The following is a 23,660-nucleotide window of genomic DNA, read 5'->3' as shown; positions in this document are numbered from 1 at the left end:
AAGACGGAGGTATTATGAATAACAGGTCCCAGGTTCGAATTCCTCCTATTATAAGGTGACAAAGTAAGCGCTTAGACAAAAAAAATGAGTAATTAATGGGTAACAGGAACAGTGTCTTAAAATTATTGCGTGAGATCATCTCCTTTGAGAATTTGTGTAGACAGTGGAGCTAAATGCAAACACGTTTCATCTGCACCATTAGAAGTTTCAATCGACATAAAGTAGGGAAGCAAAGGGGAAAGCATTAAACTGCTTGTCAAAAACTATACCTCAATCGGATCACTCAATGCTTCACTAGAATGAGCTACATATCCATATCTTCAACCCGTTTTCCAGAAAAGCATCATAACATATTTTCCTTCCATTTGGAGCCACAAACAGTTCTTCTGTAAGCTATATCACACAGTGACACAGGAGGGCAAGAGGGGTTTCAAAAGAGAAAGGCCAGCAAAAACATATTGATATCTTGAAAATATCGAGTAATTTACTTCTTATCTTCATGGGACCCTTTCTTTTCAATATCTTCTTGCTTCAATGGTTGTGCTGGGGGCTGGTTAGATGCTTGGTTTTTGTCAGACACGAGTTTATCTTCTGACCTACTATTAGGATCGACTCTTGTTTGACCTTGTTTCTTAGTTTCTACTGCAATCTCTTTGATAGTCGCTTCAAGTGCTTCTAGTCTCTCCTTCACCTTCAATAACTCAGAATTGGTCTCAGGTTCCTTCTCATCTGCAGCAGTTGCTTCCATTTCTTTTGCCTTCTTTTCTTCCTCTGCTTTCTTTTTTAGCTCCAGTTCCTGATGTAAACAAAAATCACCTTGCCCGTTAGTGCACAAAAGGCAATACAAATTTCACTTAACGGACAATTTTTTTCTGCCAACTAAAAACTGCAGATGCCACTGATGCTAAACAGCCTCTCCAGCGGTTTTACAAATGACATTACCCAACTGGCACTTGACTGCTGTTGTAGACTAGATGATCCTTAAGCTACTGCTTAGAGAGTTAGAGGGTCAGTCGTGACTAATGGCCTTAAAATCAAATAAAAGAAAAATACAAATAGCTCTTGATCCCCCGAGTTAACATAAATTTGATCTCTATATTCTGTTATGTGTCTAGCACTCTGGCCTCATTTCTAAAACCTGAGATTTTGTTTAGAAACTCAATCTCAAGTCTCAACGACCAGGAGCTCAATAGGGAAAGATTCATTGCGGTTGCAACAAAATTCAGCCTCAAGAGAAATAATAGAACACATATAGGCATATAGCAGTGCAGAATGATCATGTCAAAGTAGGTTATTACCGCCTCCATCTTTCTCATTTGGTAGCGAGAATATTTAGCCACCAGATACACAGCTGAAACAGATAAAAATATTGTTTAGACAGCAATTAAGTAAGGTTGCCTGACATAAGTCAAGAAATTGCAACACTGCATTACCTAATGATGGCATGAGAGCAAAGAAAAGCTGCACCAAATGGAAATCAAACCTGATAATGAGAAACAAACAGTAAGTGATTGTATAACATCAGCATGCAACAAATGTGTCAAGTAATCTAATTCACGTTGAGAAACACTACATGTAATCGATATTAAATTAGAAGCCTGTGACATGTTATCTTCATAGCCTGAAAAATTGAGAATACAGTCCGCCAACTATAAAAAGTCTACTGCATACAACCGCAGTAACTACCCCAGTGCCTCACTCCTACCTAGTGGCATAAGGAGGTCGCATGTGCGCAGTCTTACCCGAAGTTAAAAAACACAGAGAGGTTGTTTCCAAATGACCCAATTGTATCAAGAAGTACATGGTCCAGCTAGTCCTCCACATTACAAGAAGCACAACGCGTATAATGAGTCATTTGCTTTATGCCATGATGTCTAACTTCTAATACCAAAGAAAACTCAAGTCTTTAGCTCCATGGAAGAGAGTAGCCTCAATACGACAACAATTACCATTTTAAAGAGCAAAGGTCCTACAATCCAAAGTGAGAGTTCCAGTCTTCCTTGACAAGGGACATTGCTAACGACTAGTGAAATGCGGAAACAGCGAGGGATGAAATCAATCCTCTTCTTCTATGCTGGAAGCAGACTACAGTTATAGGATCTCAATCTTTCTAATACTCCCTCCACTTTCCTATTTTCACCCCATTTTCCCTTTTTGGCAAATTATCTATTTTCACCTCATTTCTCTTCTTTCCTTATTTGGACTACCTTTTTCATTATTTAATCATTCTTTTCACTCCACCTACATCTCTTTTATTACTTTTTCATTATTTAATCATTCTTTTCACACCACTTACAACTCTTTTATTACTTTTTCATTCTTTAATAACTTTTCTTAATATCCGTGTAAAAAGAAATGGGGTGAACAAAAAAAAGTGGAGGGAGTAATAAATAGCATTCCATGTTTCCTATCACCAATGTCAGATCGAGGTTCATCGTCTCAAAACATCAACACACTCCCTCCATCCCATTTATACGTACCCATTTGACTTTGGTAATCAAGTTATCAAACAATGTCAACTTTAGTCGCTATTTCTCACAATGTACAACAATTACTACTTTTCATAAATGATAAAAACACAATAAAATCAAACATAAAATACGATTACAGCAAAAACAAACAATATCAATCAAAATTAACGACAAAACAAATAGCACACCAACTGTTTGTTAAAATGCCAAAGAGAGAATCAAATCATAACACAACATATAACCCTAACAAATCGCAATACAGCAACAAGTAAAAAGGAAGAAAGTATACCCAAATTTCTTCTTCTTAGGAGAAGAAGAAGAGAAGAGAATCTTGGCCGCTTTCGTGAAATTAAGGTCATCCAAGTCACGGTATGCATCAAGCCGATCAAGGTCTCTTTTATCACTGAATTTGCTGCTGTTAACGCCGCCGCCGCCATTAGTGCTGTTAGTGGGAATATTTTGGGGGGTTTTGTTGGAATTGCAGAAGCTTCTACTATGGCGGAGATTGATGAAACGTTTGGAATAACGAACTAAACTAATTCTCCCGCCAAACATTTCTTTGGGTTTTCTCTATAACTAACGCACGCCTTATTTGATTTTGGGTCACATTTTCTAGTTTCTTAGGGGTCGACTTTCAATTAATAGATCCTACAACCAACAGACTTATCTTGGTTGTATCTTTCTAAACCCTAATATATAATAAAGTTTTCGAGTTTTGTTTTAAAGAAGTCGAGCTATACCATAAAATTGTTGAACTCACTCACTTAAACATAAAAAAATTAACATTAAAAAAGCTCAACAAAATTACACACAAGCTCGATAAAATATAACTTGGTTGTATAATGCTATTATACCACTGGAGGTATAATGTTATTTGTGGTCGACTTTTGGGTGCTTGCTGATCATCTGATCAATTGTTTTTTTTTTAACTTGCGAGTTACGAGTGTGTGAGGCTTATTTTTTTTTTTTTTTTTGAGAAAACTAGTTTTTGAACTCGTATTGTACGAGCAATCTTCAAAATTGCATTATAAATAATATTTATATTAATTATAATTTTCATATTTTATATGTTAAAAAACTCATTTACGTGTCTTTAATAGAGTATATAACTATTTGTATATCGAACATCAATCTCCATCATTAAAAACTATCATGTGCATTACACTCATTTTATTTTAAAAAAACTCTTTGAGGTGAATATTATAGATACGAATCATACGATATCAAAGTTCATATGGTTGCTCGACTCAGCTTGAATTGTCTCATATCGTATGTAATGACCCGTGTTTATCCCGAATGTTCAACCCGTGTTATATATTTAAATATTTTTTTATGGATCTATATGCTTTACAGTTTTTTTATGGTTATTTCTACATAATACCTTGAGTTTTTTTGAATCTTATATGGTTGGCAAGTAGTCAAGTAGGTTGAGGTAACTTAGACTTGTCAAAATTAACCTGATCCGAATAACCCTACCCGACACCTAAATTCAGGATCCAAGCTTGATCTGAACCCGAATTGTGTAAAACAATGGATAAGGAACTCCTTATATGATACTCCCTTTGTCCCGGTCATTTATTTAATTTGCACATTTCATTTTAGAGTGTTAATGTCAATTATTTATCTTTTCCTTTATTTTATGAATGTCTTTGATATGAGGGGGGCAAAGACCATTTAGGTGTAACCCGACCTGTCGACCATGTTCTAACATTATTTTCCGATAAAATGAAAAATATATTTTGGTAACTAATCGCATAACCTTTAGATTGCGATTCCTCCAATTTCGTTCTCAAAAAGCACTCATTCTCCCATATGTTGGGTTAAAGTTCTTCTTTCTCTAATTTTAGAGGAAATGGAGTACTTCTTCTTCTATTTAAAAGGATGATGTATTTTGTTACCCAATAGAGAGGACCCCTCTTAGAGAATAGAAGGTGCGAAGAAGAGGATAAATCCTCCATATTGTACATACTTTAAGGAGTATTAGTGAAAAATGCGGTTTTTATTTTATATTTGAAATCCCTTGGAAGTAGGGATGGCAATGGGTAGGTCCAGGTAGGCCCCGCTGCACTGCACCCGACCCGAGATTTTTCCATTGGACCCGTCTCGACCTGCACCCAAGGGTCTAAAATTTGAGGACCCATACCCGACCCTATGGGTAAGGGTAGAGGTCTCGGTCTACCCGCGGGTCCGAGTTTAAGCCACTTTAGTAACAATATTAACAGCTATGGGGTCTATAATATTAAAAAAAAATTCATACTACTCTAACATTATGAGTTTATTAATCTGCCGTTAATGGTGATTGTCGGTCGCCGGCTATTAGAGAGGTGGTTGTCAGTCGCGTATCAGTGCTGTGGTGGTGGTTTTCTTGTGTCAGTGGTGGAGTGGTGGTATTGTCAGAAGAGTTTGGTTGGGTTTTATCACTTTATAGGATGAGGGAAGACTGAAGAAAAATAGACTTTAGTTGGGTTTCTACAGCCTGCCAGTATGAATTCAGAAAAGTTGTAATTTTGAATTTTTTTTTCTTTAATAAAGGGTCTAAGGGTCGGGTATGGGTCTCATAACTTAGACCCGGACCCGGACCCGAAATATTTTCTTAAGACCCATACCCGACCCATACCCGACCCATACCCATTGGGTCTGAAAAAATGAGACTCATACCCGACCCATTAGGGTCCGACCCTCAGGGTCTGGGTCGGGTCCCTAACCCACTGCCATCCCTACTTGGAAGTGTAGTGAGCTAGTCAAGTGGAGTAATATGATATCATAGGTAGTGAAATTGGGGTTATGAAGGAGGTAGTAGCGACTAGCGAGTAGTAGTGGATAAAAGAATAGAAAGTGGGAGGCGCATTGGAGTAGAGAATAGAGAAAGTAGAAGCAGTTAGTTGGAGATATGCATATGGGGTCAGAATGGGAAATGGTTAACGACGAGGGTTTCGTATACCAGCGGAAAAAGAGGAGTAGTAGAATAATCGGTGGTGGAGATCCAACGGCGGAGGAGGAGGCGGCGGCGGCAGCAGCAGTAGTTGAATTGAAGGAGAGAAAGAAGAAGAGAAGACGCATAGCACTAGTTAAACTCAAAGACAAGTATAAACATGAACTTGGTGTATGGCAACATTTGGACAACACCTTAATCTTTATGGAGCAACAACAACAACAACATCAACATCAACATCAACCTTCCAATATCAACCAACAACCCCATTCCATTCTAGGGTTTCCTTCCCAATCTTCCTTCTTCCTCTCTCACCTTTTCTCCCAGGTTACTTCCTTCCTTCCCTCTCTATTCAATTCAATTCCCCTTTTTTGTTAATATTCATGGAATATTTGTCTTAAACCTAAAGGGTTATGAATATTGGTCAGAAAACATACTCAGTTTCATTTTTGTAAAAATATTATACTTGTGCTATTCAAAATGCCCGACTTCCATACTTTTAAACGAGTCTCAGCAACATAGATTGTAACTGCTTATCTATCTGTTGGTGCATTGTATAAGCAGTAATCCTTGAATGATTGAATGGTTAGTTATCTACTACGGAGTATTTTATTTACAAACTTAACCTTAAATGCATATTGTAGTGAAATGATATTAACATCAAATAGAAACCAAATATACTTATATTTAATACATTTGTTCGGAAAAAAATCCAATACCAAATATTATTTTAGTTAAAAAAAAAAATCGGTGCCTACCCTCGAGTAAAATCCTGCATCCACCCCTGGTGTGTGCCTCCCTTTTTATTCCTTCTTTACTATTCGTACCATTAGACTTCATAATAACCCCTATTTTTAGCTTATACTCAATGTCAGAACTCACAACTAATATAAATATGCATATTCAAACGCTATCTTCTTAATCTTAATTCCTTTGGATTTGTTCTCTTATGTGAGATGTAAAATGTTGATTATTAAGAGATATATCCAGCAAACCAGGAATTTAGAACTTCATGCACTATGCTAACCGCGTCATTGGTTGTCGTGCTTTTAGCTCTAGTATGCATTTTCTCTGTATTAGAATTTAGAATGCCCTATGAGTCATTCTTACTCTATCTTCTGACATGCCATCTACACGAATTCTTTCAAGCCAAGTGTGTCAGAAATAGCGTGTTCTGTCAACTTCTGTTATAGTGGCAATTATCGTGGCTTCTGTTAATACCAACATTGAATAAATCAACTGTTTTCAAGCTTGGAAGTCTGTTCTTCTGTTTGATTGCTGCAGTAATGGGAATTAATTTGAATGCTGCTATACTTCCATGTTTATGATGGTAAAGTTGATTTGCCTAAATGTTCTTAATTCGTTTTAAGGTATGCGACCATTCAATGATGGCTCTAAAGAATGATTCATTTCAGCCGACCCCAAATCAATTTGGGATTAAGGCTCTGATGATGTTCTCCTTCTAAATTCATTCGCTGCATTTGTGGTTTTGGGACATGACATATAACGTCTGTCATAAACTTTAATATTCAGCCGATGAAAGTATAAATGAATCTGAAAGCAATAACATGTAAATTTATGTACATGCTACTGTAGTAGCGATTGTTGCAATATAGAATACTATCAAGGGCGTGAACTTCTTGTGTCATGCAACATGCATGATAAACTTCGGTATTTGGCTAATGTAAATGTAATCGATCTGAAAGCTAAGGGTGTGATTTGATTTTATCACAAGTCGTCATATGAGGCAGTCTCATGATAAGACTAATGAGATTAACTCAATATCCTGATAAGTGGGTAGTTACAAGTTAAATTGGATTGACTCATATTTCTTCATAAGGTTTTCATAGCTTTGATGGGTATATCAGTCTGGGTAGAGGTATGATGATATTATATTCATAATTTCATACTAGATGCTTTGGTTTCGCTAGTTGGTTTGCAAATGCTTTAAAATTTATGTGTCTTGTTTGATGATATTGTTTCTACATTTCAGGTAGAAGCACAGGAAGCAATAATCCGTGACTTCTCACAGCTTTGCGAGATAGCAGAATCCTTGTGTAGTAGTGTCCATGAGGAGAAGGCTAAGCAACAATTTATTGATCTCCCAATCTGGAGATCACCTCGAGAACTTATGACATCTATTTGAGGATTGAGGATAACTTGGACCTCTCCTAGTGTCGTTAGTTTGCACTCAATTAGTGACTGGTTCGATGTTGTATGGTTAAATGAAATAAATTGTGCAAGACCCCTGACCCCCCAACTGACACCAAGTAATGATAGGATGTTATAGGATTTTCCCATTTTGTACCTACCCAATGTATCCCGTGATATGATTGCAAATTATTTTTTAAATAGAAAATGACATGTGGCATTTCAAGGGGTTGTGACACGTGGCGATCAACGGGGCTTGCGGTTGTTGCTTTAATATAATGTATATATGATATGATGATTGAGACGAACTCAAATCACTTCAATTTCATTATTATATGATTTTTCGCCCAAAATAAAAATTTTGTACATAGGATGTACGAGTATAAACTACGTTAAGTAACGTAACTTACGTAACTGAGATAAAGTTAAATCTTAAGGATCTTAAGTCTGACATAATAATTGTGCAAAGGTGACCTAATCACTTAAAATTTCGAGCATGTTTGGCCTAATTTGCTTAAAATGAGTTTTTATTTTTTAAGCTTAATTTCTTCTATTTTTATGGGCAAAAACAAAGTCTTTGAGCTTTTGAGAATCTACAATTAGCTTTTAAATTTATAATATATTTGGCCAAAAAAGTGTTTTTAAGTCCAAAAATACTTTGAGAAACAAAGCCAAACACACACTTCCTCAATATCTATTGTTTCACCTCGTGTATTGTACTCCATCTGTTTCAATGAAATGTTTACATACGTTTTACACATAAAAACCAAGGTAGAAAGAGAGGAGAATTGCATTTATTTGATATTATTAAAAGATAAAGTAGAGAGTAAAACATGCTCAAATAAAAAACGTAAACTATTGCTGAAACACCCAAAAAGAAAAGTGTAAACTATTGATCTTGACGGTCAGAGAGACTACAAAGCATGATCATGCAATGTTGTGTGTTTTTCATGGAGTCACGGATGGTACACACAGTTGTACAATTAATGATTGCTGTTAACGTGGGTATTAGAAATGTTAATCCCGTCTTTGAGGGAACAATGAGAGCGAGGAAGAGTGATGGGACTAGGGAATGAAACGAGCAAAAACCAACCGCTGAGAAACCCGAGTTAATCAGTTGGTCAGTAGGAATGTGAGGGCATGTTTGATTGTACATAATGATCCACAGATACTGTATTAGTTACTGATACCTGTAAATGTTTGTACCCTTTTTCCTTAGCGGTTTACACGTTTGAGGACGGTCATGTTCACATCACTGGTGAAATCAGCCAGGGCTTCCGTCAACTTATCCAATTGAATTAAGCTTGACGGAGTATTTCTTTAATCAAGCACAGTGGCAAATGAAGATCCAATTTTGAGCATGCAATGGTCCAAAGTGAGTAAAGACACTTCAATAACAAGTAGTAGTACTGTCGTGAATAAAGCATAGAAATATCGATAGGTTTTTTCTTTTCTCCTTTTCTTGCTGTGGTCTAAAAATAGGTAACATTACACAATACTGCAATTCCCCGTCAAAGTAATGTACACTGGATAAGGCAAAACCCCATCGATCACCATTCTTGACTCGGATGAATAAAATCGCTCGTACCACCAGAAGAAAATATCAGACATTCAGACAGATATGCATTTTAGCCAACGGATACTGACTGATTTAGCTTTGTTTTGCCTTCATCCAATCAACAAAATTGTCAAGGATCAAAGGCCAAGCATGGTCTGCATCGTAGTTGCTGAAGTCTGGGAAACTTATCTGTAAGAGAACACGAGTACCAAAAGAAAAAAATGACTAAAAGAGATGAGGCACTTCTGTAAGCTAAGCACGAAATTTAGAAAGGCCATGCATAAATTCACGGGTAAATATGCCTGGGCCACTGGATTTGTTGCAGTCGGACAAAAATACCCTTATCATGATAGTACACTATTTGGACTAGTTATGGAAATTGAAGGGCAAAATGGTGAGTTGACAAATAAATCTCGTGTCCCAGGAAATTTGCTCCGTGAATTTAGGGCTGCCCATTTAGAAATGGGGGAGGGGGCAAATCAAGAATAGCATTTAAAACATCACTCGTGAATCCTTTTCTGCACGGTCAATATCGCAACTAGCCGACTAGCAATCGTTTTTAGTTAACTGTACAGATTTCATGCTTCAGATTAACATATTTTGTGGCGTAAGCCATAAGGCACATGCCGACCTGATAAAGCGAAGGACACAACTCTGTATTCCAGTAAACCACCGCCTGCTTGTTACTGAATAAATAATTGACTGGATCATACTTATAAGCCGTTATGAAACCCATCTCCCTCTTCAAAAAACATGCTCTCATTTTCACCTGATTTTGTGAGCTAAAACTATAGAAGCACAACCCAACTAACTAGTAATAAGGTGGTTTCCATTTCCCAAAAATCATCTCAATCCTGATCAAACTAGAAAATAATCATCGTGACTGTACCTCGTTGCAAAAACGGTAAAATCCCATCCACTGATCCATGTTCATGACCTTGTAATCAGTCTGAGCCTGAAACACACAAAAGCACACTGTCAATCAAAATATAGAAGTCGACGTAAGCTTTATTTCACTTAAAATGGTTTCTCAATCTTCAAATCATCATTAATAGCCACACAATTTTCAAAATATTTTCAGAAAAGATGAAGCAGCAACTTTTGCCTCTTTAACACAGATTGTCCTCGTCTTAGTTCACATTATTATGTTAATATAGAAGTAAAAGAACAGGCCTTTTTAAGATTTTGACAACTACAAGATCCAAGCAGATTCAACAACTTACTTGCAAGTATTCAATGAAGTAATCGACTTGGGCTCGGAATTGTGAACCCAGTACAAGATCCAATAACTGGCAGATGCTTTCAATATCTATACTTTTCTGTTTCTCCTCTGACAACACAAAAAGGTGACAGGATAAATGAAAGAACCACCTAATGTTGACCATTTGTACAAAAGAAGGGCTCAAAAAAAACAAAGCTAGCAAACCTGTCAGACAGTAACGAAATGCATACTGATAGAAGTCCACAAAATTTGTTGTCCTTTTAACCTTTTAAAGAAGGAAAAACATAGTGAGCACATGTCCTTGAGCTGACCAACTACAGTTCCACGAAAAAAAAACACAGTTAATTTAACGGACAAAAGCTCACCTCTGTCTCAAGCTCCGGGAGTGCCTTTTTCAATTTTGTAATTGTATCAGCACGCAGAGCTTTGAGACCTTTCCGCCACTCTTCCTGCATCGCTTTCAACTTTTAGCAGTGTATAAAACAGTAGGAAAAATATGTACAACCACCAAATGGAGCTTGGACTTTGGAAAAAAAAGTATGGTTTCAATAATCTCAACATGGCTCCTCGCCTAAATTTGTAGCAAGTCTAGTAACACAGTATAGCCAATAGAAGCACACAAACTATATAAGCTACCAGTTCGAAGTGAATAACATTATATCAAATGTTTTCCTAAGTGACTAATACTTGCTACACTCACGATACCTATGTCCACAGTAAAACTAGCATATACCACATCACATTTGTCCATCTGCATTCAACAACTATATAAGTAATAAGTAATTCAGCCAGACCTAGAGAGACTCGCACCAAGCAGCAGCACGACAATTACATTGCTGAAACCCTCGAAGACCCAAACGTACACAATGCTATGCAGTGTTAACAACATAGAGACGATTGTCATATGATTTATAATGAAAATTACGCCAAGACTTGCACCTACCATTATGTCACAGTATAAAAGGCCCCCAAATAGCTTTATTTCATTATATTCCAAGCCCAAATAGGAGAGAGACCTTGGCTCCGTCGAAAGTGGAAGTCAATATGAAGAAAGAGCGGATCAAAATAATAATTTTGAAAAACTTTTCCCTTTACATCCACAGATAAGTATCTTCTTGATGCAAATAAAAGAAGTAAACAAGAAAGCATGCATCTCATCAAGATTCAAGAGAAACGACACCATTGGGCTCCTTAAATTATATCATGTGGTAAAAAAGAGGAGAGACGAAAGGGGTTGGGGTGTGGGCCAGACGAGAGAAAGGGACAACAAAAAGGGTTTTTGAAGTGACACCTTGTCTTAAATGATTTGGCATATAGAACGAAGCGACATATTCATGAGACAACTATTCAACTTACCAAGGTGAAGTAACCCTGTTTCTCAGCTTGCATTTTCCTGTCAGAAATGCAAAACCGAAACTCAACAAATAAAGTCAAAGATTTAGAAACGAGAGGGAAAGAGATAATCATGTTTACAAAGCTTACCAAGCAAGCATCAGTATTCTGACATCTGTATGGTCCACTTCCACATCTGAGCATAGTGCTTCTATACCTTCTGGGCTGTTTTATGGTCACATGGTTTTTACAAATAGAAACATAAAAACAATATGAGAAATAAGATACATATCAAGCAAAGAACTTGCAACACAAAGAAATATGAATGAGTCACCTGTAATAAAATCAATGCCCAACACTTTTACCAAAAGAATGTCAACATTAAATGCAAATAAAAACTTTGTAAATGGCGCATCCTATCTATATGTATGGTGCTTTTATTTGGAATAGTGCTATACTGCTATGTATATTCACTTCACCCTGACTCCTATAATCCCATATGACACAGTATAAAAACATAGCCTGCACGTCCTGTATCAGTGTACCATCAATTGAGACGAAAATGGAGAAGGGGAAATGGTGAATACGAAATACAACCATACAGTCATATTGATGTTATTCGTTAAGCAGGTAATGACGCAAGAAGTATCTCTCTCCCAAGCACTGCTGGAATCACAGAATCCACCATGTAGTGCTTTTTTATATCCGTCATAAAATGCAATCATGTCAAGACATACTACACGAAAAGGGTTATGCCCCCTTACTCGGTCTTGATTCCATTTTACTTGCCCCTTTCATGTTTTTTTTTTTCGAGTATAAAATTTGTATTACAGAGTGCAGTATTTTACTTTGGAAATTTAGAAAGATACTGCAACTCCATGCTTGAGAGAAATATTGAAGAGATTACTTGACCTTATTATTGACGAGCAAAATAATAACAAGCAGATATCATTTCTCAGTTGATAAGAGCTACAAAACCCACCAAAAAAATCTCTAATTCTAAAAAGGTAGGCTAGATACACAGAAGATCATTACCCTTCAATCCTCCACTCACAATTGTTGTTTTTAGCTAATTACTTAATGCAAGCATTTATACGAGACATCTAACTGAAGACACAAATTATAATATAAGAGGAATGAGTCTTCTTTAACTTTAATAAGATTTAAAAAAAACACTAAGGGAATCCTCAATATAAAAGTTAAAACCATTCAACGATTGTAATAACAGTACAACATATGTTAACCTACAAGAATTATGAGCAGACTTACTCAATCATTTCCGATGATTTGTTGGCATAGTTACAAAATAACTGATCAATCCTCTCCGACTCCTTGGAACTGGCTTTATGTGAAGCTGAACACAATATACAAGAAAGTCTTAAAAAAAAATGTGATCCTAAGATAGGTCAGTATGGCAAAGACTTACTAATGCTTATTGTTCCTGGACCTACAACTTTTGTCACCATCGTTTCTTAAATGTGTGACATGTCATGCATACTAAATCATTTTTCTCGACCACTCCTAACCCCAACCAAGAGAAAAAAAAACAAATTTTGAATGATTACAGAACACAGAACACAAGCAGATATAGTAGCTTGTTAGAATGTTAGTACCAGACTACCATCATCGCTTATCAACATAATACCAACTGAAAGTATTACTCCACAGACCGGGACAACTGACATCTTTACAGGCTTAGAGCAAAATCATACATCAACACAACACCAAAAATTCGTACTCCTCCTGACGTGGCAATTCATTTGAAGGACCACTGACATCGTTTCTTCGTACTCCTCATATTTACACAGCTTGCATGCTTAGATTCACATGCATACACAAGAAACCAACTTCTCACATTTCAGCATTTAAGAAAAAATTGTGCAAGGCGGCCTTAAAAAGTTTTATTCTAAAACGGGATTCTTGGTAACTACTCCGTACTTTTTTTTTTGGTGTTGACCAGGAGTATCCCCCTACCGACAGCTTTGGGCAATCTCCTTCGAGGTACTGAAGGCAATTTAATGGGTTGACCCCTCTTAAATTTGGCTTTTTCGTTCGCAAGAGTCAGGAATTAACCCATGCCCACTTGTTTAAGAGATGATAGTCCTTACCACTCACACCCGCCAACTTTGGTACTACTATGTACTTTTTAACATCTAACATCTGCAGGTCATGTTCTAGGTAGTCAAGATCCATTCTTCACTTATTAGTACAAAATCGCCTTACAAAAGACTAATTGCCATTTTGACTCATACTAAGATGATCAAGTAACATCTCATGATTAACTTGCGAATTCATACCAATCACACTAAAACAGTAAAACACGATAAAGATTGTCGCGAATAAAAAAGAACTTTTCATAATTCATCATGAAAAGATCGTCCCTTTGTTCCTAACATAGAGTATCACATAAGCAATAGCTTATCACTAATTAATACGCTCCGTCTCAATCATTTGTTCACCTTTTTTATTCTTTGTGACGAGTATTTTAATCAAACAAACAACTAATTTAATTAAATTAAGCTGATCTCATAACTAATTGACTAATTAAGCTCAATCACACACAAAACAGGTCAAGATTATACTACTAAATAAATACATGAATTTGATTATAAATAAAAAAAGAAAAAGGGAAATAACCGGAGCGGTAAAGGTCGCCAGAGGCGGTAACAGCGGAAGAATTTGATTGACCCGTTTTCTTGGATGAGGCACGTGGCATCCTTCAATGGAGTTTTCAGGGGGTAAAAAAGGAAAAAAGGAAAACCCTTTTTCAGAGGTTGAAAAAGGGTGTGATATTATTCAGTGAAGACGATGGGAGGAACAAACAATAAGGAAATGAAAGGCAAGAGAAGACCAGTTGGGTAATCGAACCTGTGGGGTCTATTTATACTTTATACGTATATGTTTTATTCATGAGCGGTTAGATCAACTAACAAAGGTTTGTTCTATCTAACTAACTAATGACAAATGGTTGTTCTTAACTAACTCAACTAGGTTTGGTGTCCGGCTTAAATTTTATTTTCAATGAAATAAACTATGTTAGAGTTGTCTAACTCACACGTTTACTATTTGTAGTATATTTTTCTACGGCATATCTTGTAATTATGATGAAATGTAAAATTTATTTTCAAATTATGCGACACGTTCTTTACCCCGCTATTAATATTATTACTTTCACGACATTCTTTCTTAATATAATTACGTTCAATACTCTCGTGGTTACTATTGTTTCTTTTACTAACTAGTTTTAATCCCATGCAAATAAATGCACGGGTCTACTTTTAATAACTTTGATATAATTAAATATAATTTAGAGGCTGGAGTTTAGTGATTAAAACTTGGGTAAAATTCCTATAAGACACACGTTCAAGCCTCTCAAGAGCAAAATCTTGTGGAACATTCTTGGTCTGAGTCCATGCGTAATAGACTTCTGTAACAGCAAATTTTGTATTTGCGATAACTGGAATACAAAACAAGGAAACAATTAAATTTTATTAATAAATATCAAAAGTACGTGTACAATCTCTAATGTATCCTCTGATTCTAATATGCTGTAAGGGGTACGTGTACGGGGTACACGTGAGGGGTGCGCGTGTAGACAAATTTAATTGCTCTACGCGCGATGTAAATTTGATTTCTTGAGAGGGTCGCGATGACTTGAATCTCTCTTGAAGGTTTGAACTTGTGATTGAATCTTCAACGCAGGCGGCACGATTTGATGTGCTTGTTGACTGCTTGCAATGATTTTGACAGAGAGGATTTGTAGGAATTTGTACCTTGTTCTCTCTAGCTCCTTTGCAATTATGAATTTCCAACCCTTTGAATGAAGGAGAAGAGCTCTATTTATAGAGTTTCAAATCCCCTTGTTGGACTTTGGTGGTCACAGGCCCATTTGTGGGTTTATAAGCAACCTTGACCCAAATTTGATTCTTTCTGGGTTTATTGATCCGAACAACTCCTTTTGTAATCCGAATCGGCCCATATTTCATTTAATCGGGACAAAATAATTAAATTAAGTTAAAATTTGGTATTAACTCAAAATAATTAATTTATTTTATTTATTCGGCACTTTAATAAATTTTCCGTGCCTACAAATTGCCCCCTCGGGACCTTGTCACGTGCGCCTCCCGGTGTCTTGACGTGGCGGGGTCTCGATTTTGCTTTGACTTGGAAGTCGGTGATGAGCGGCCTTACTTGTCGCAAGAATGATCCATTTTTTTTGTCACCCTGTCATTATCTAACTTGGCGGGTGAATTTGTATTTGACTTGAAAGTCAATAGGTACCCAAACTTGTCGTAAGGATGACCCATATTTTTTACGTCACTCTATCATTTTTTGATTTGGCGAGCGATTTTTTTTTTCTTTAACAACTCCAGCCTAAATAGCAATTATAGGCCAAAATTAATCTTCTAGTTAACCAAACATACGTCAAAGTCCATTGTGAACAACTCCGTATATACGAAACGCGAATAATTAGGTGGGGTTTCCTTATTCCCTTCTTTTTTTGATTATTTGTTTGATAGAAAACTTCTTAGAAATAGGGTTAAAGAAAGACACCCAATCCCATATATATATATACACGACAGCTATTCTCCATGCTTACCCAAAGCAGCTTCGTTTTCCCTGCTCAAAATTTAGAAGAACACAGGTATGCTTGATGTTTGTTTATTCCTTCTTCTTTTCCTTGTATCATTGGTATAAAACCATCCTTCTTCTAAGCTTAAAGAGTTGAGCTTTTATCAAATAGAGCATGTTATTCTTTGCCCATCGCTAAATTTTCTAGCAGCACATGACACCATACTCTTAACTTCTTTGCCTTTCTTTATATATATGACACAGCTCCATTGTTATCGAACATCGTCTTGCATTAAATCCTCCGTGTTCATCTTCATCGTGTGACAAATCCGACTGCTTTCGGTAAGTTGGTATTGCCTTTTCTTCTTCCCTGCTCTTGGTTTTTGCTGTTTTTTTCTATTTCCACTCTGAACATGATTTCATTAAATTTGTATTTGAAATACGCACCACATCGTCCCCTGATTTCGTGAAAAACAGAGTGCGTGGACAGCCCCTGTTGTCGACCAATTTTACATCATGGAGAATGATCCTTGATCCTAAAGCTTCCCATATTCACGAAATTTGCAGTCCCACGATTCCGAAACATCTAATAACTCGGATTTTCGTTATCGTTTGACCCCTCAACGACCTCAGCAAAGACCGTCTCAAACAATAAAAACATGCTGAATGTTTCTTCTATGATCCATAATTTGCCGAATATCGTATCTGTATACTATACCATGAATTAATAGATTCTACAGACTTTGATTTTATCTCTGCCTTTAGCCATTCATATATGAACACGATTTTACCATGGTAAGATGGCCTGACTTGTGACTTATCGAACGCTCCGACCATAGTATTAATACCGATTGGCTGAATTTACTCATCTAACAGTTACTTCGCTGATGCTTGTCACTTTCTTTTTTTTTTTTTTTTCAAAAAAAATGAATGCAGCCAAGTAATTCTTCATGTTCCCGAACTTTGTAGCCTAACGAATATCGAAAGTCAGGCATGAACTTCTTTGATTTCGGTTATACAACTATACATGATGTTAAGTCTTTGTCTTTTGTTCTCGTTTCAATGCCATCAAACACCGACGCGCCCCTAGTTTCTCGCATTCGTTCAGCATTTTAGCATACAACAAGTAAGTATCGTTCTCGTTTACCCGAAATCTCGACTTCGTTCAGCAGTTTAACGCATCCGGTCAGCAGTTTAGGCGTAGAACGAATTATATTCTTTCTTGTGTTAAATTTCAATATTACCGTTGTAATATAAGAGCACTCATCAATTTGTCATATCTTCTAATACACAACAAGGTTTGCTTGTGTGTCCGATAATGAATTCTGAATTCATAATGCTCATTAAAGTGGTAATCTAGTTGCAGGGAACATCTGAATAGCTTTGTAGTTAAAGTGGTAATCTAGTTGCAGGGATACCACACCATGTCAATTAGACAAATTAAATACTAGTCATTGACTTCTGCAGCTTTTTCATTTGCTATCTATTTGCTACCCTTGTACAACAGATCCGAGCATATCATTTACATCACTTAGAAAGTCTTTGCAAGGTAGTATTCAGGCCTCCTTTATTTATTCCTTTCTTCAGCTTTATTTCTATACTCATTATTCCAACCCGATATGTCTATGTTGCCTCTTTCTTTCTTGTTTGTACATTTGTTTGTTGGCAATTTGCAGGAATGATGTTTTTATTTTTAGCCAAGCACGTACCATTTGGATTATTACAAAGCATTACGGAGTACAAGTCATTATTTCAATCAGCAATTAATTCATATTCGAGACGAGTTACTTCAATTTTCAACTGAGTTGTCAGGGTGAACCCGTTTGGGTCATCGTGACGTGAAGACTTATTACTTGTCAGGGTGAACCTATTTTTGGGTCATCGCGACACGATGAAGACTTATTACTTGTTAGGGTGAACCCATTTTGGGTCATCGCGACAGGTTGTGTTAGGGTGAACCCCTTCGGGTCATCGCGACACAGTTTTGAAGACTTATTGCCTGTTAGGGTGAACCCATTTTTGGGTCATCGCGACAGGTTGTGTCAGGGTGAACCCATTCGGGTCATCGCGACACAGTTTTGAAGACTCATGCAATGAACCTCTTTATGAAGACTATATTTCATTACGCTCTCCCCTTGAGGCATGCCGGATGAATACGCTTCTTGATTTGATGTCTCTCCGACTTGTAAAAGATTTCCACATATTCTTTATATTTACTTGTATTTGTCCTTTTTTTTTTTTTTTTTTTTTTTTTCAGGGATGCAACTCGCAATAGACCTGACTCGTCGACTCCAAGAGAGTACGAGTCACTCTTGGATGAGTCATCTTGGGTTCCCTTTGGAGTTACCATGCAATGAACTCGCTCGTTGATTGTAAGGAAGTTCCAAGCCTTTATGTGCCAGATTGCTACATCATTTCATCACCTGTATGCGACGTGACCCTCTTTTTTAAAGATCTATCCAAGGCTAACCGTGAAGCAAATAGTGTAAAGACCCAGCTCAGGCGGAACTCATCATCGATTAACATGGCCTTGCTCTTACAACCTTGGTTGATGATTGACTGTAATTTTAGCCGTACACAGTTTAAACTCTTGCGGGCCAGGAGTAATTATTTTGCTGTAATTTTTTTTTTTTTGCTCTTTTTTTGGTGTGGCTGCACTTGAACAAAGTGTTTGCTCAAACTGCCTACGTACTTGCAAAGCTACCAAGATGACAACTTGCAAGATCAAGCCAACGTAGTTCAAGAGGGGGATTTTTTTGTTTGGAGGTGTGGCTGCACTTGAGCTACATGTTCACCCAAGTTGCCTACGTACTTGTGAAGCACAAAGTGTATTTCACAAGATCAAGCCGACGTAGTTCATAAAGGAAGGAAGGAGTTTTTTTTTTTTTTTTTTTTTTTTTTTTTTTTTTTTTTTTGGAGTCTCTTTTTTTTTTGTGGAGATTGTTTTTTTTTTTTTTTTTTTTTGTATACAGTTTAACCTCTTGCTTAGGAGCTTGGACTTGCAGTTTACGCTCTTGCTTAGGAGCCTTCACTGTTGGGATTTAAGAATAGTAACGCTTCAAAAACTTCCCATTGATTGGGCCTACTCGAACGCCGTCTTCATCCACGATTTTGTAAGCACCATTTGTATAGACCTCCTGTACCACGTATGGACCATCCCACTTAGAGGTGAACTTGCCAACTGGCTTGTGAGAGGTGATGATTGGTCTTCGTACTGCAAGGACGAGGTCTCCTACTTGGAAAGAACGAGGGCGCACCTTTTTGTTGAATGCGCGTGACAACCTTGTTTGATAGCACTGGAGCTTTTGTTGAGCCTCTAATCTCTTTTCATCGAGAGCTTCCAACTCTGCTAATCGCAATTTGTCATTCTCATCATCTGTGAGTCCCTCCTGAATAGCAATGCGTAAGGAAGGGATCTGCAACTCCAAAGGCAACACGACCTCCACTCCATACACCAACGCGTACGGGGTTGCACGAGTAGGTGTTTTGTATGTGGTACGATATGCCCACAACGCCTCACCAATTCTTTCATGCCAATCTCGCTTTGACTTTGCTACTACTTTTCTCAACAAATTGCAAAGAGTTTTATTAAAGGCTTCAACCAAACCATTTGCAGAGGCATTGTACATGGATGACTTGTATTGTTTGAACTTGAATTTTTCTCCCAGACTTGTCATCGGATGGTTGAAGAATTGTTTCCCATTGTCGGTTGTGATACGTTGAGGTACACCATATCTCAGAGATGATTTGGGTTCTAATGAAGTCCACAACATTTTCTTTCTTCACTTCCCGTAGTGTGATGGCTTCTGCCCATTTTGAGAAGTAGTCAGTGGCAGCGAGTATATACTCGTGTCCATTTGAGGCCTTTGGAGTAAGAGGTCCCACAACATCAAGTCCCCAAGCTTCAAAGGGCCATGAAGAAACAATAGGATGCAACGGCTCCGGCGGTTGGTGTATGAAGTTTGCGTAGAACCGACGGGTTCACATTTTTTTGCAAAGTCCATACAATCTTGCACCATGGTTGGCCGATAATACCCCATTATCTTTACGCGATCATGAAGTTTAGGCCCAGGCCCGATGAGCACCACAAATGCCGAATGAGCTTCATGCATTGCTTCGCAGCTTCGTCCTTGCTTAGACACCTCAACCATTGGCCGAGAAAGAACGTCCAGAGTGTCCCTTTATAGTGAATGAACTTTGGAGCACGTCGACGTATTTCTACCTTGTGTCTGGGATCATCGGGTAGTTTTTGGTGGTCCAAAAAATCAATGATAGGTTGACGCCAGTCATCTTCATCAACTGTGTAGACGCATATCATGTTGGTTGTATCTACATTTTCCTCTCCTTCAAGCATGATACTACCCAACGATTGCAGACAGATCGACTTGCATAGACTCTTCCGCCCCCAAAGGTGCCAAAGTGGTCTGCAAGATTAGCAAGCGCGTCAGCCAACTTATTGGCACTCCTTGGCACATGACCAACATGGATGTCCTCAAGTTGATTCAACAGTTGTAATGCCCGTTGATGGTAGGGAATCAAGTCTTCCTTTTTTACTTCATATTCACCAAGGACTTGGTTGACCACCAGCTTTGAGTCGCCGTAGATGTCCATATCTCTAACACCTATTTCGATCGCCATTTGGAGGCCGAGTATGAGAGCTTGGTATTCTGCCATATTATTTGAGCACAACTGAGTGAGCGTAAAGGAGTACGGCATGAGATGATTTTGTGGAGTTACGAATACAACTTCGGCTCCAGCTCCGTCCTTCCTTGCAGCACCATCAAAGTACATTTGCCATGGAGGTAGGACGTCCACATAGAAAATTTCTTCTCCTGGGAGGTCATATGAAATTTCCCACTCTGCTGGCACTGGATGATCAGCAAAGAAGTCGGCGATAGCTTGACCTTTGACAGCCTTTTGAGGCACGAACACCAAGTCATACTGCTTAAGTAACATTGTCCATTTCGCAAGTCTTCTAGACAAGACTGGTCTTGAGAGTATGTACTTGATTGGATCAGCTTTTGAGACCACGTGTATGGTATGCGCCTGCATGTAGTGCCTCAACTTCTGGATGGCGAACACCAAAGCAAGACATATCTTCTCTATGGGCGCGTAATTCAACTCAGCTCCAACCAAGGTACGGCTCAAGTAGTAGAGTGCTCTCTCCTTGCGGTCTTCAATTTCTTGAGCACACATTGCCCCCAGGTGAGCGTTCTTGTCTTTGCAATGTAGAGGACAAGTGGCCTTCCCGGAATTGGTGCCCCAAAGATCTTTGCGCGCTAAGTACTTCTTGATGCTATCAAAAGCATTTTTGCATTTTTCATCCCATTGAAATGGAGCATCCTTTTTCATGAGATGGCTAAACGGCTGGCAACGCCCGGCTAAGTTAGAGATGAACCTTCGGATGTATGCCAAACGTCCTTGCAATCCGCGCAACTCTTTCAATGTCTTTGGTTCCGGCATTTCGTTGATAGCTTTGATTTTTGTTTGGTCAATTTCAATGCCTCTATGCCTGACCACAAAACCTAAGAACTTCCCAGATGTGACTCCAAATGCGCACTTGAGTGGATTCATCTTGAGTTGACATTTTCTAAGTCTTTCAAAGACGGTTCGAAGGTCTTTGATGTGGTCTTCTCTTTTTTTTGATTTGACAACCACGTCATCAACATAACACTCTATTGTTTTATGCAAAGATGTCATCAAAGATCTTTTGCATTGCGCGTTGGTACGTAGCGCCAGCATTCTTCAATCCAAACGGCATGACTGTGTAGCAGAAGATCCCTTTTGGGGTTCGAAAACCTGTTGCTTCTTGATCTTCGGGTGCCATATGTATTTGATTGTAACCAGCAGTACAATCCATGAATGAGAGGGCTTCATGACCAGTGGTTGCGTCAATCATCAATTCTCAGAATCGCAAAGGGAAGTCATCCTTTGGGCATGCATCATTAAGGTCTCTGAAGTCGACACATAAGCGCAGCTTGTCCATTCTTCTTTCGATCGGGACAATGTTTGCTATCCAAGTAGAATATTTGACTTCTCGAATAAAACCTGCTTCAATGAGTTTATTGACTTCCTTTTCAATTTCAGGTACAAGCTCCTACCAAACGACGTTGAGGTTGCTTTTTGGGACTGGTGCCTTTCTTGATTGCTAGACGATGAACTGCAATTTTTGGGCTGAGTCCAGGCATCTCTTTATAGCTCCAAGCGAAGACATCTTTGTACTCGACCAACAACTTGTAGTACTCCTCTTCTTCTTCCTTAGTCGTGAGCACCGACATAAATGGGCCGAGGATCTTCAATAGTTCCCAAGTTGAGTTCCTTGAGTTCATCTACAGTCGATTGCCCCCCGTCTTCAAGTGTTTCAGGGGCTTCATCCGCCTCAACTTCTTCGTTCTCGTCAGGTATCTCTTCTACTGTGATGTGATATGACGACGTTGTAATTTCTAAGTCACTTGACTTCTTTGTATCACAGGGACGTGAAGATGAAGGCACAAGCTCTTCGGCATTCTTTTGCTGGCCAGTAAGAACTAGTACGCGCCTCCTTGCTTTGAGTGGCTCATGTTGGATGATATCCACTACTTGCATACGCTTCATACGAGATGGTATTGCGCTTCTCAAGTCATCGCTTACTCTTACTTCTTATTCATTTTGTGTTGCGGAAGTTGAGAGAGGACGACCCTTGCCACTATTCTTCTTGGGAGCCCCTAGTCGACTGAAGACTGTTTTTGATGGACCGCCCAAGCGTTCATATATTGCGCCCTTCTTGTTTATGCGCAACAAAGGTGTTGACACTTTGACTTTACTTTCTCCTTGATTGCTAAGCCTAGCAAATACAGAAATGTATTTGGTTGAAGCACTTGGTCTCCCTAACCTTGTAAATATAGAAGGACGACACTTCTCTGTAGGTGGACTTATTCGATCGAAGACTGAAGATGGATGCATCTTTTCCTCTCCTTCTTCGTTTTCTTCGACCTCTTCTACTGTGATATGCTGAGAAGATGCAGTAGCGCCTTTTCTACGAGCACCAATCTTCATAGGCGCAGGAGACTCATATCCGAGCCCGGCCCTGGTCACCATGAAGCTCCCATCTTGCTTGAATACTTCATGTTGCGCTTTGTTAAGACCGTACGGCTCAACTTCTATAACTTTGCCGAGAGGAGTCGGATTTGTAAAGTCATATCCAGCCTTTGCCAGTAGCTTGTAAGCATTGGAATCAAATATCCCCTTGTTTTCTTCATTTGATGATTGACTGGATGAACAGACGAAACCATTCGGAGGAGGTCTCACAATCTTCGTTTGAGATGAACTTGGTAGAGGTGTAACAACTTTGGCTACCCATTCCTGCTTGAACACCAGACTTGACTTTTTATCCTTAGGCTCTATCTTTGGTGTTAGACACTCTGCAAAAGGACTCTCCCCATC

The 23,660-nt window shown here is 38.3% G+C and overlaps 3 protein-coding genes and 1 long non-coding RNA gene across 4 annotated transcripts; 1 reads left to right on the top strand and 3 right to left on the bottom strand.

The window, feature by feature from the left end:
- Positions 1–263: 263 nt before the first annotated feature.
- On the bottom strand, positions 264–3,128 carry LOC141648134 (uncharacterized). The gene is made up of 4 exons (XM_074456618.1): positions 2,761–3,128; positions 1,434–1,483; positions 1,299–1,351; positions 264–796 (listed from the first exon to the last, which is right to left on the bottom strand). The coding sequence occupies exons 1-4, from the start codon at positions 3,024–3,026 to the stop codon at positions 485–487; spliced, it is 681 nt and encodes a 226-aa protein (XP_074312719.1). The 5' UTR covers positions 3,027–3,128; the 3' UTR covers positions 264–484.
- A 1,546-nt stretch (positions 3,129–4,674) lies between these two features.
- On the top strand, positions 4,675–7,774 carry LOC141648132 (uncharacterized). The gene is made up of 2 exons (XR_012545937.1): positions 4,675–5,730; positions 7,397–7,774. It is a non-coding gene; the product is annotated as an uncharacterized LOC141648132 (long non-coding RNA).
- Positions 7,775–8,906: 1,132 nt separating this feature from the next.
- On the bottom strand, positions 8,907–14,536 carry LOC141648133 (uncharacterized). The gene is made up of 9 exons (XM_074456617.1): positions 14,304–14,536; positions 12,936–13,020; positions 11,817–11,891; positions 11,691–11,727; positions 10,700–10,783; positions 10,539–10,599; positions 10,336–10,442; positions 10,002–10,067; positions 8,907–9,301 (listed from the first exon to the last, which is right to left on the bottom strand). Exons 1-9 carry the CDS (start codon positions 14,380–14,382, stop codon positions 9,206–9,208), a joined length of 690 nt encoding a protein of 229 aa, XP_074312718.1. The 5' UTR covers positions 14,383–14,536; the 3' UTR covers positions 8,907–9,205.
- Positions 14,537–20,567: 6,031 nt separating this feature from the next.
- LOC141649775 (uncharacterized) lies at positions 20,568–21,194 on the bottom strand. Its single transcript, XM_074458455.1, has one exon. The coding sequence runs from the start codon at positions 21,192–21,194 to the stop codon at positions 20,568–20,570; it is 627 nt and encodes a 208-aa protein (XP_074314556.1).
- Positions 21,195–23,660: the final 2,466 nt, after the last annotated feature.

Source organism: Silene latifolia, chromosome 3 (genome assembly GCF_048544455.1).
Source record: "Silene latifolia isolate original U9 population chromosome 3, ASM4854445v1, whole genome shotgun sequence".
Taxonomy (NCBI): domain Eukaryota; kingdom Viridiplantae; phylum Streptophyta; class Magnoliopsida; order Caryophyllales; family Caryophyllaceae; genus Silene; species Silene latifolia.
Note: the sequence above shows the minus strand (reverse complement) of the source record. Positions and strands in the feature narration are given on the sequence as shown.